At 40.0% G+C, this 11,244-nt stretch overlaps 1 protein-coding gene across 1 annotated transcript; it reads left to right on the forward strand.

Annotated features, from left to right (window-relative positions):
• The first annotated feature begins 916 nt into the window (after nucleotides 1-916).
• Nucleotides 917-10,637, forward strand: telo2 (TEL2, telomere maintenance 2, homolog (S. cerevisiae)). The gene is made up of 21 exons (XM_028989266.1): nucleotides 917-979; nucleotides 1,304-1,751; nucleotides 1,827-2,104; nucleotides 2,779-2,847; nucleotides 3,343-3,490; nucleotides 3,581-3,683; nucleotides 3,761-3,829; nucleotides 4,421-4,562; nucleotides 4,666-4,802; nucleotides 4,950-5,026; nucleotides 5,168-5,266; nucleotides 5,383-5,471; nucleotides 6,284-6,375; nucleotides 6,481-6,597; nucleotides 6,692-6,763; nucleotides 6,862-7,026; nucleotides 7,110-7,201; nucleotides 7,688-7,787; nucleotides 8,045-8,109; nucleotides 8,212-8,327; nucleotides 10,319-10,637. Exons 2-21 carry the CDS (start codon nucleotides 1,411-1,413, stop codon nucleotides 10,414-10,416), a joined length of 2,469 nt encoding a protein of 822 aa, XP_028845099.1. The 5' UTR covers nucleotides 917-979; nucleotides 1,304-1,410; the 3' UTR covers nucleotides 10,417-10,637.
• The last annotated feature ends 607 nt before the right edge of the window (nucleotides 10,638-11,244 follow it).

Consider the following 11,244-nt stretch of genomic DNA (forward strand, 5'->3'; position numbering starts at 1 on the left):
CTGAGAGCCCGTAACCCTGTCAGGAATGGTGACATGGCTCAGTGAAAGAGGAGTTTTGGAAACTCATAAAAGCAGTGAATAATGTCTATGAAAGAAAAAGCTAAGAATAATCCAAGTCAAGTTTGCACCCTTAGTGCTGATCCCTCAATGTCAGGAGAATTAAATTGCTTTTATTTGTCATCTTTGAGGTCAAGAGGCCACACAGACCACACAGACCCCACAGACATTCACTGTCCCGGGATAGAGCTGTATGCTTCAGTCTGTAAATACCAAATAAAGGACCGAAACTTTACTGTCCCACACTGCGTCAGGTCAGCCACTAAAATGCCTCTCCCCAAAAACCCATCCACGAGTGACCTTAGTTACTACAGGCCCATTGTATTTAGTATCTATGGCTGTAAAATGGCTCAGCGTATTGGGCACTGTCTCCCTCACAGAGAATAGCTCAACAAAGACCTCTATAAGAATGACGTTCTTCCCTGAGATCTTGGCGAATAAGATGCCGCTTGTGCCTGGGATAAAGACTAAAATTTAGCTGTGTTCCATTACTCAACATAGTTGCAATATTCACACTTATTCACACTTAGTGCAATACTGTGCAATATGCTAATTGAATATTCAATATTTTATACTGAGCCTCATTAAATATCTGCGCGTGGACGGATGCTGCTCGCTGATTGGCCAGAACGGGTCCCTTTCTGAAAAGGCTCCCCCTGGCAAACAGGCAATCTTGGTAACCGCACTTGGTAACAACACGGTAGAATTTTTGTAAATACATTTACTAATTAATTTCGCCTATATATAAATTAGATAAAATGTTAACGAATAGATTTATTCGTGTATAGGTGGCGTTTTTCAGTCATTTATGCTATACGAGTATGGGAACGAGTACGAGTAACAATATAGTTTCCAGCCGGAAAAATTTACGAGTGCACATCATGTCATATAGCCGTAGTATTTTTAAGAAAGCAACAGAAAGGTTTGCACGTGGTTTTTCCTTTAAAATTCTATAGATTTGATGAACCATTGTATTCATAATTGGTTATGAATTAGCAGTAAAATCCGAAGCATGTGAATAATTATATCTCTCCTCGCTGCTTACATTTCTTCATGCTTAATACTGTCTCCTTTACATGAATCTAAATGTCATAATATTGCTTATGTAACTATTCGAACACGTGACCAATAAAATGCTGATGTTTTAGGCGGTTTTAATAACCTGTGTCGATTAAAATATGAAACCGTAAATTGATGTTTGCATAGCACGTGCTGACATGGATGTATATGATGATATTTTCTGTAGGTTGGGACTCTTGGAAGAGGTTACAGGTTCATAATGGCAGAGCAAGATCTACATTTTGGGGAAGTATTTGCATATTAAATAGAGCTCACTGAAGAAGATTCTAAAGGATGGCTTCTGCCGATGGAGAAGGAAATGTTCGGCTGGCAGTAGCTCAGTGCATCAAAACACTGACATCCGCAAAGGACACAGATGACATAACGAAGGTTCTTCGTCAGCTTTTGTGCTACTTGGAAGACGGACACCACGGCAACATCCCCTCCGAACAGAGGCTGGAGTTCTGTCGCTCACACTATACTCGCGTTCTGCAGGCGCTGGTGAAAGGACTTTCTGCAGACTGGTTTCATCGCATGACTGCTGCCCAGCGCAAGGCATGGTGGGATCGACAGTTCCTCTCCGGTCCTCCAGACCAAGCACTTCTTATATTGCTGGATGCAATTACTGCAAGCAGGTTTGTGTGAATTGTGATTCAGGTTGTTTTGTGGTGAAACTCTTTTCCCTGAGGTTGTATGTGTGCTTCTCTCAGTCCCAGTCTAGGTCTTGAGCATCTGGTGTGTGTTCTGGAAGAATTTCTACGCACAGGGCGCATAGAAACCCTTCTGTGGTCACGTACCGAAAAAGAAAACACGGGGGACTCTCCCCAGTTCAGAGAGGTGGTTTTGGGTCGGCTGGTGGGGCTGCCCTCCATCACTGCCAACAAGCTCCACCCACAAATACCTGCTGCTTTCCTCCCACAACCATACTGTCAACTACTGGGCAGTGCCATCCTGAACACCCTGGAGAAGACCTGCCAAGCCCTGAGAAGTGAGCAGACGCATGAATATAGTTATTGCATAATATATAGTGCAATATTAGCAGCACATGCCATTTACTGAATGACACTGCTCCAAATCAGTTGTTCCCAAATATGTTGAAAGCAATGAGTGCTGTTACAAAGTGAAATGTGTGATATGTGACTCTCTACTACTTTACATCCACTCTGAATGTGATTTGTTTAATCAAGAACGTGCAGTTCGAATTAATTACAGTGTATTAAAACAACTACAATGGAATTTAAAGGAAAAGGATAATCCCGATCTCCCATCCAATTTGCTGCTCCTTTGTTAGAAGTAAGCGATTAGTCCTGTGTGTATATGTATGTACACTGTATGTGCATATATGGATGGGAAAATCCACCCCTCAACCCATGCAGATTTACTGCATTATTTCCAGCAATTATTTGGAAATCAATGTATGTCCAAATCCTCCCTGCACATTTCACGCATGCAGAGTGAATGTCAATTTGCTCATTAAACAACCAATAATTTGAGACTGTAGCTAAATAATGTCCTACTACACACTTCAAAATATGGAAAACCAGTCAGGTAGATTTCGTCTTGTGTTTTCTTGTAATAAAATGCTGAAAAAACTTCTATTGCTTGTTTTACGGTATTGGACAGATGTAAAAGTAATTGTCTGCTGTATATGTGTGTTTTCAGGTGGACAGGACTGCTTTCTGAGTTTTCTAGCTGAGACTCTGGGAAAGGCCTGTGCTCAGGGATACGGTGGTAAGGTCCTATCTGTGTCCTAGGTGGCACATTTATAGCACATCACTGATTTCAAATGTACTTTATAAATTTGCCAACTTTTCTGTGATTAAAAGCTGATGACACAATTTCAAAAGAAATTTAAAGCTGATCATAGAAATCATGCCCTGATTAAAAAGTCAAGGTGCCCCTAAGCAAGCACTGTCCCCACACACTGCTCCCCGGACACCTGTCATGGCTGCCCACTGCTCACCAAAGGAGATGGTTAAATACAGAGGACACATTTTGTTGTGTCACCGTGTGCTGTGCTGCAGTGTTTCACAATGACAATAATTCACTTTCACTTTTTTCACTGTCAGTGTCCATACAATACAATACAACAAACCTGAGCGATGTTTAGTGTACAGTAGCAGCTGTAGCAGAACATTCAAGGTTTAGAGTGAAGGTTTGTTTTTTTTAAATGCATATTACTATTTCTTCATGTTCAGTGCACATTGTTTATTTGTGTGTGTTTAGCACTGCTGTTCGGGAGTCTGGCTCCACAGCTAAGTGCTCATACACACTTTGATGCCCTGTGGTGCCGTGTGTGTGTTAAATTGCTGGAGAATGTTCCGGATCGTTGGATGGAAGCGGTGGTAACAAGTCTCATTCAGACTGTTGATTGGTAAATATGCCCTCCTTTTCTAATTGAGGTCTTCCCATGTTCCTGTGTGTGTTTCTAACATTGCCTGTATGGTTTTATCATTTCTATTAGTCCTGAGGCACTGTCCCGGATCATGGGAAATGTAGCTTTGAAGAACACGAAAGCCCAATTTGTCATCACCCACAAACTCATACTGCTGCAGTACCACCACAAGGTAAAAGTCAGTGTGTAACTGTGATTTTCTGAGATATATATAGATTGGTAAATATAATCCCACTTTACCTTTCTTAGGTCTCTGTGGTGAGAAACCTTCTAGGTTATCTGGCTCTGGATGATGAGCGCAGACCACTACTTACTCAGGTAAGACAGCACAAAAGCCTTGGGCTGAACCAGCAAGGCATCAGTGGTAAGATCAGTGGTTCCCAAACTTTTTTCCCTAAAGACCCCTCAAACCTATTTCCTTCCAACATACACACATTAACAAAATATAAAATAATTCATTTAAAACTTTACATTATATTAGATTTAAGTTTAGATTAAGTTTATGTTAGAGCTGTAATCGTCCCTAAAGTCAACCTGACTGTTATGCTGTGTTGTGCATTTTAAATAAATAAATCCATTTATGTGCTATTTCCATACAGCCATGACCTGAGAGCTCTTGCACTGTTCAACTTTTTGCTTTCTTTGCGCACACTACAAGAGGGGATTTGTGGGTTTAAAATGTAATTGCCTCTGATTCACATCTTCAGCATCCATTTTTGCATCTATCTCATGATAATTGATTATCCGTTTGGGTGGGTAATTATTGTTTATACATTTAATGTTTACAAATATAATTTTGGTCTCCTCAGTGCAGATACAATTCTACGCCCGCCCATCAATAAACCAGCATATTGATACTGTATCCCATTTCCTTTCTTTATTGATGTGTGTGTATTTTTTTTCTTGTAGCTGTTGCAGGGTGTGTGTAATGCATGGAGTAACAAAAGTGCAATTAAACACACACCAGTAGAGCAACAGATGTATGTAAGCAAAGCACTGCTGCTGTGTCTGAACTTACTTAATGCTCAGGAGTTAGAGCAGCTACATTCAGGTAACACACACATACACACACACACACACACACACACAGCATTGCAATGCTTTCAGAAACATTCAGTGATAGACACAGTTTGGTTTTTCTGTCTTTAATTCAGACCTGTTACAGTGTCTGTTAAGTGGTGTTCAGTGCCATTTGGACAGCAATGTGCTGCTCATACGCAGGATTGGAATGGTGGTTGGAGAATGCATCAGTCAAAAACTGGACACACATTCAACACAGCTCTCATTTCAGGTAAAACACACAACCACATTGTTCACATTACACACCAGGCATGTTTTGTCCCATTTTTATTTCATTGGTTCATTTTACAAACTAATTAAAAGCACATTTGATTGTTTAAATAGTCATATCACTCTGTGAAATATATACGTTTGTCAGTATGAACCTGATGATGATTCCCGTGAGTTGCTGGCAATGATGCAGCCTGTAGACAACAACCCAGCTTCTTCACAAAGGTAAGTCATGAACTGAGTTAAAAGTTTTCGTAAATCTTACACTTATCATAAGTGTTTAAGTAGATGTTTTATTTTATTTCATCACGAGTAGATTTTAGGTAAAAAAAATTCATTAAAGCAATAAGTAAAAATTTTTTATAGCCCTGACCCTGCCCCAGAGGTCATTGTGGAGAACCCACCTAAACAGTCAGAGGTTTCAGATCCACCTGATGCGCAAGCCACTAACTCCGACTTGGACAGGTCAGGGTTTCACCAGGGAATTTTGTTCTTTACTATTCACCCAGTTGTGGTTTGGTTTCTCTCTTTTTCTCTTAGACCTACATTTTAAACTCAATTTTTCTTTTAATTCTTTTCAGTGATGATGAGCTGACCCCTTATGACATGCCTGCTGATCAGGAGAGGCAGAAATCGGCAACTCCACGTTACGTCAGAGACTGCTTAGAAGGTATATAAGCCATCTCTATATTAACTGCAGTGGCTAGAAAGGACGATAGGTGTAAAGAGTACTTTGACCATTCTGCTTCACCGTTCAGAGACCAGCAGCTCAGACAGTCAGATCTGGAATTTGATTTGGATCTGATGTCATAAGGGGAAAAGTTACCTCCCTTTCTCATGCTTTTTCCACCCAGAGAATTTTCCTCCCCTCCCATAAAACATTATATCCACTGACCGTCATGGCTTGAAAATGTGCAAAGCATTGCAGTTGATTGGATGATTGGAGCACAAATGTATTTTTTAGTTCCGTCATGCGATACTCTGAAGAACCAGCGGGTTCATTTAATTATTTTCTGGAAAAATTAGATTGACCTCCTGACTGCGCCAAACATTGTGGTTGCTGTTGATGACATCATTTCCACAAATGCCCGCTCACTTCTATAGGCTGCTCTCCTCCTCGTCCCGCCTCTCTCCTCCTCATTAGCATTTAAAGCTACAGACACTGAAATGGTGGATCCTGGAGAATCTCATTGTAGGACTGGATCAAAGTGGCTGTAAATCTGCACCAAGGCTGAATTCCTAAAGAGGCTTCAGATATAGTATTAGGGGATCACTAAGACCGATATAAAAGGGAAAAAAATCAGGACAGGGGACCATATTATTTTATTCTGTAACTACATATTATTTAATAATATGTAGTTACAGAATGCAGCCCTGTACTATGGGTTAACAGTCACGTGAGTCAGTTGTGGCTTGGGGATTGAGGAATGAATATTGATTGCTTGTTTTATTGGTACGCCTGCATCTGTGTGTGTATTGTAGGACTAATCAACTCTGATGATGCAGACCGTGTGGCTGCGTGTTTGTGGGCTGCTGCTGATCTTTTAAGGAAGAACCCTACAGTCACCCAAGAGGTCTCTCAGTGGCTGAAATACCAATATGAGTTGGATGACTGAAAATAACTACTTAGATCAAAACCATAGGTCTCTATAAACCATAGTGTCTGTGTGTATTTTTAGGTGAGCACAGAGTTCACTAAGGTCATGCTGCACTTAGAAGACAAGTATAACACTCTCAACTTTACCAGTCTCAGACACAACACCATGGTGGCCCTCACTGTCACTGACCCACAACCTGTAAGTTAGCACTCACTGGGGAAACTCCTATGAAGTCTCTTCTCTTTCTTTATCTAATTCCTTCAGTTTTTTACTTTGTGTTTTCACTCTTTAGGTGACTGATTATCTAACTACAGAGTTTTACTCTTTAAACTACAACCTGCGCCAGAGGCTGGACATCCTGGAGGTCAGAGGTTTTTCCTGCAACCTGTTTCTAATCTGTTCTTAGATTACACTCTATGTCAGTGAAAAGTTCGTTTTCCTGATTATTATTCTGTGTAATAGGTACTGGCTCTTTCTGCACATGAGCTTTCTCAGCCAATCACAAAGAAGCCTGACTGTACCCCTCCTGCAGCCATGGTGACTGCTTTTGACCAATACAGTGATCTTGTACACTGGAAGCAGGTGGTGGAGCAGCGAATTCGGAGCAAAACCAAATACATAAGCAAGGCAGGACTTTTCTAGGTGTTGGATTTTTGCATGGTTAATACATCTGTTGCTGTTGCATATTTTTGGATTGGTTTGTATTCTAGGGTCCCTCTCAGGCCCCTCCCAGCGCCCAACCAAATCGCTACGCTCCTGTTGCTGGCTGCTTCTTTTTTCCCCTGCTAAGAAATTATGACAGGTATGTAGGTGTAGATGCTTGTATTAAAAAAATACTACATTGTATGATTCATTTTGGCCCTTCTAAATGATGCTAATTATTAAAAAGTACAGTATGGATTCATGTAGTGTAATCATGAATGCTACCATCTAGTGAAGGTTCTGATGCCACTAATGTGAGCAATTTAAATTTATAAGGAGTCATAATAGAGCAGCAATGCTGTTATTCTTTTTCAAAATATGATATCATGAATTAAACACATACATCCCATTCGAAGAAAAAATGCTGCATTCTTTTTTATGAAAGTATGTTTTTCGTGACAAAGTTACATAAAGTTAGGTGGTCCTTACCTTACAACCAGTCTGTTCTTCTGTTTGTCCAGTAACACAGTTATTATTGTGAGGTGTTCTTAGCTCAATTCTAAAAAAATGATAAACAATCAGCAAATAAGTTGTGTAGCACTTATTTACCTCATATTTTGACCTCCATTCCTTCCTGTATTCATAGACCACAGGTGACTTTTGACTTGCTGGGAAGTGACCACATGGTGCTTAGTCGGCTGTTGAACACGCTCGGCATGCTCGTGCATCTTGCTGTTAATGCACCGGTACGTTTTTTTTTTTACTTTGTTTATTGAGTTTAATAGAACACAAGAATATTTACAACAAAACATAAATGTGGAAACTACAACCCCCCACCCAAATCCAAAGTATGTGTGTGTGTGTGTGTGTGTGTGTATATAAATATACATTTACATAAATTGCATCACACATGGGGATGGGATGGATGGGACATTTTTACTCTGCACATGCCTTTCTAAAACCTGTAATGATCATTTCTCTCTTACGCTGTGTTTGTATGTAGGTGGTGACACAGATGGGTAAGGCTCTCATGGACTTTGTGTGGGCACTGCGTTTCCATGCCGACCAGTGAGTATATAGAATGCGTACAGAGCTAAGACTTTAAATACTTGATAAGCACACGATGTAGCTCCCAACTCATCACCCCACTTTTTGCTCTGTTCTCCTCAGATGTGTGAGGCGAGGAGTATTGGTGTGTGTGTGTGCTGTGTTTATGAGCATGCCCAGTCAAAATCTGCTAATTGAACTGAATGAAGATGTGCTGGACACTCGAACTTGGCTGGCAGGTACGGTTAGCTGGATGGACCTTTTCTCTTCTTTTCACCTTCTCCTTATCTGTCCCCAAAAAAGCGTTTAAGGAACCAGATCCGTAATTTAACATTAAATTAAATCGAATCCGTAACCGCCAAGGTGCCAATGAGGTGGCCTTGATCAAGGTACTATCCTCACACTGCTCCCTGGGTGCCTTTCATGGCTGCCCACTGCTCACTAAAGGTGGTGGGTTAAATGTAGAGACCACATTTCATTGTGTGCATCATGTGCTGTGCTATGTTTTAAAAAGGACAATCACTTCACTTTCATTAAGCAGATGCCCTTATCCAGAACGCCACATAGTCAGTAAGACATACAGTGTTGTGAAAAAGTGCTTGCCCCCTCTATGATTTCTTACTTTTTCCCTTCTTAGCCACATTTAAATGTTTCAGATCATCAAAAAAGATTAGTCAAAGACACCACAAGTAAACACCAAATGTGAAGGACTTTATTATTAAGGGAGAAAAAATCCAAACCTACATGGCCCTGTGTGACAAAGTGATTGTCACCCCCCCCATTAAAATATAACATAACAGTGGTTCATCACACCTAGCCTGATGACTGACTGACACACGTGTTTTCAATCAAGAAATTACTTAAATGAGACATGCCTGACAAAGTGATGTATTGCGATTCTCTGGAAGATGAAACCAAAATTTAAACTGGTTCTAATATTTAATGGGATACTCAGATAATGTGGAACATCATTTAACATCATAACTCAGACATTCAAAGTTCAGTGTATATATGTTATATTGAATAGTGCAGCAGGCATAATTAAAATATTCATACAATGCACCACATTTTAACTCTTACTACTGACTATCATATGTTAAACTTAACAGCACTCGTGTAACTTTTAGACCAGTGATATTGTTGTCCCGTGTTGTCATTTTAGCTGCATATATTGGTTTTGCATAAACATTATTTTATTGAAGTGTTGCACAGTTTTGACACCCATTATACACTGAAATATTTGGTGCAATAATTTTGTCAGAATGCTTGTAGAGTTTGCAGAATTTTATTGTGGAACTTCATTTTAACTAGTGAGACTAGTTTTCTGTGTCCCGTGCATCACATGACAAGTTTTCAATCTTTCGAAGTTTGAAAACATGGAACAGTGGTGAACCTTCTCAGGATTACCCCAACTTTTTGGAAGGTGTGTGTCCCAATGCATCTTGTGTAAATGTAACACTGCTTTTCAGAAAAAGAACATCAAACCAAACGGTAAAATATGGTGGTGGTAGTGTGACGGTCTGGGGAAGTTTTGCTGACCTGAAGTGGATCTATGAATTCTGCTGTCTCCAAAATATCCTGAAGGCAAATGTCTGGCCATCTACTCGTGTCCACAATAATAATAATAATGATAATAATATGAAAAGAACTTGGATTCTGCCGCAGGACAATGATCCAAACCACACCAACAAGTCCACCTCTGATTGACTGAAGAAAAACAGAATGTAGACTTTGGAGTGGGCAAGTCAAAGTCCTGACCTGAATTCTATTGAGATTCTATTGTTGCATGGCCTTAAAAAGGTGGTTGATGCTCAAACACCCTCCGTTGTGGCTGAACTACCAAAATTCTGCAAAGATGAGTGGGCCAAAATTCTTCCACAGCGCTGTAAAAGACTCCATTGCAAGTTATTGCAAATGCTTGATTGCAGTAGTTGCTATTAAGGGTCGCCCAACCAGTTATTAGGTTTATGGGGCAATCACTTTGTCACACAGGGCCATGTGGGTTTGGATTTTTTTTCTTCCTTAATAATAAAATCCTTCACTTAACCGCATTTTATGTTTACTTGTGTTGTATTTGACTAATGTTGAATATTATTTGATGATCAGAAACATTTAAAAAGTAAGAAATCACACCACTGTAACTGATGTTCCATTATCAAACGCTCCCATCCACTATTGCACAGGAATATGTTTTTGATCTTTTAGCTATTGTAGTGTCTTTGTGTTTCAGATGTTGCTGAAACTGATGTTGATGCTGACTGCAGGAGTTTGGCAGTGCAGAGCCTGGTGCTGCTTGACAAAAACCTGAAGAAGGAACTTCAGCCTTGAAGGATATTCCTTGTCTTCGTAGTGGACCGACGTATGTGCCCGTTGGTTTGGCTTTGGTGCCACCACTGATCACATGATTTCAAGGAAGAACTGCAGCTGCAGACAGTGAAGTGGAGGTTCCACATCCTGGAACATACACACAATGGGATGAATGCAGTTTATTCATAGACTGAATACAAGGATGAAAGTCATAGGAAATAAAGTATTTATGTACAGAGGAAGTTTTTCTCAACTCTTGTGTTTTCCTTTCTGCCCCCTGTCCCTGGTTCTTGTGTGATCTCTTGCCAGGTCATTATGTAGAAACATTAGGTAACTAGTAGACAAGTGTAGACTGAAGTTGGCTATCCAATACATTTACATTTACAGCATTTATCAGACGCCTTTATCCAGAGCGACTTACAATCAATAGTTATAGGTACAGTCCCCCCCCTGGAGACACTAAGTGTCTTGCTCAGGGACACGATGGAAGTAAGTGGGGTTTGAACCTGGGTCTTCTGGTTCATAGGTGAGTGTGTTACCCACTAGGCTACTATCACCCAATAAAAGGCACTTTAACAGATTTTAGGCATTTAACACTAACACCTTATGTTATATTGAATAACTCAGTATACTTCTTTAAAAACGTGTAGTTTGAAACACAAGAAGAACTTGAAACTGGCAAATTCAAGAGTTCATGCAACACAGAAACATGAACATAACAAACTTTTCATTTGCAGCAGTTTGTTCTGCATAGAAAAAAGAAATTTGTACATTTGTGTATGTATATAAATATATGTATATTTATATATCTACTTATAAACTAGTACTGCGGTCCATTGACATAATATC

Source organism: Denticeps clupeoides, chromosome 8 (assembly GCF_900700375.1).
Source record: "Denticeps clupeoides chromosome 8, fDenClu1.1, whole genome shotgun sequence".
Lineage (NCBI taxonomy): Eukaryota > Metazoa > Chordata > Actinopteri > Clupeiformes > Denticipitidae > Denticeps > Denticeps clupeoides.

Coding starts and splice junctions, on each gene's coding strand:
- telo2 (XM_028989266.1), top strand. CDS start 1,411: ATGGCTTCTGCCGATGGAGAAGGAAATGTTCGGCTGGCAGTAGCTCAG. Junction 4,563..4,665: donor GTTAGAGCAGCTACATTCAG/GTAACACACACA, acceptor TCTTTAATTCAG/ACCTGTTACAGTGTCTGTTA. Junction 6,764..6,861: donor AGAGGCTGGACATCCTGGAG/GTCAGAGGTTTT, acceptor TCTGTGTAATAG/GTACTGGCTCTTTCTGCACA.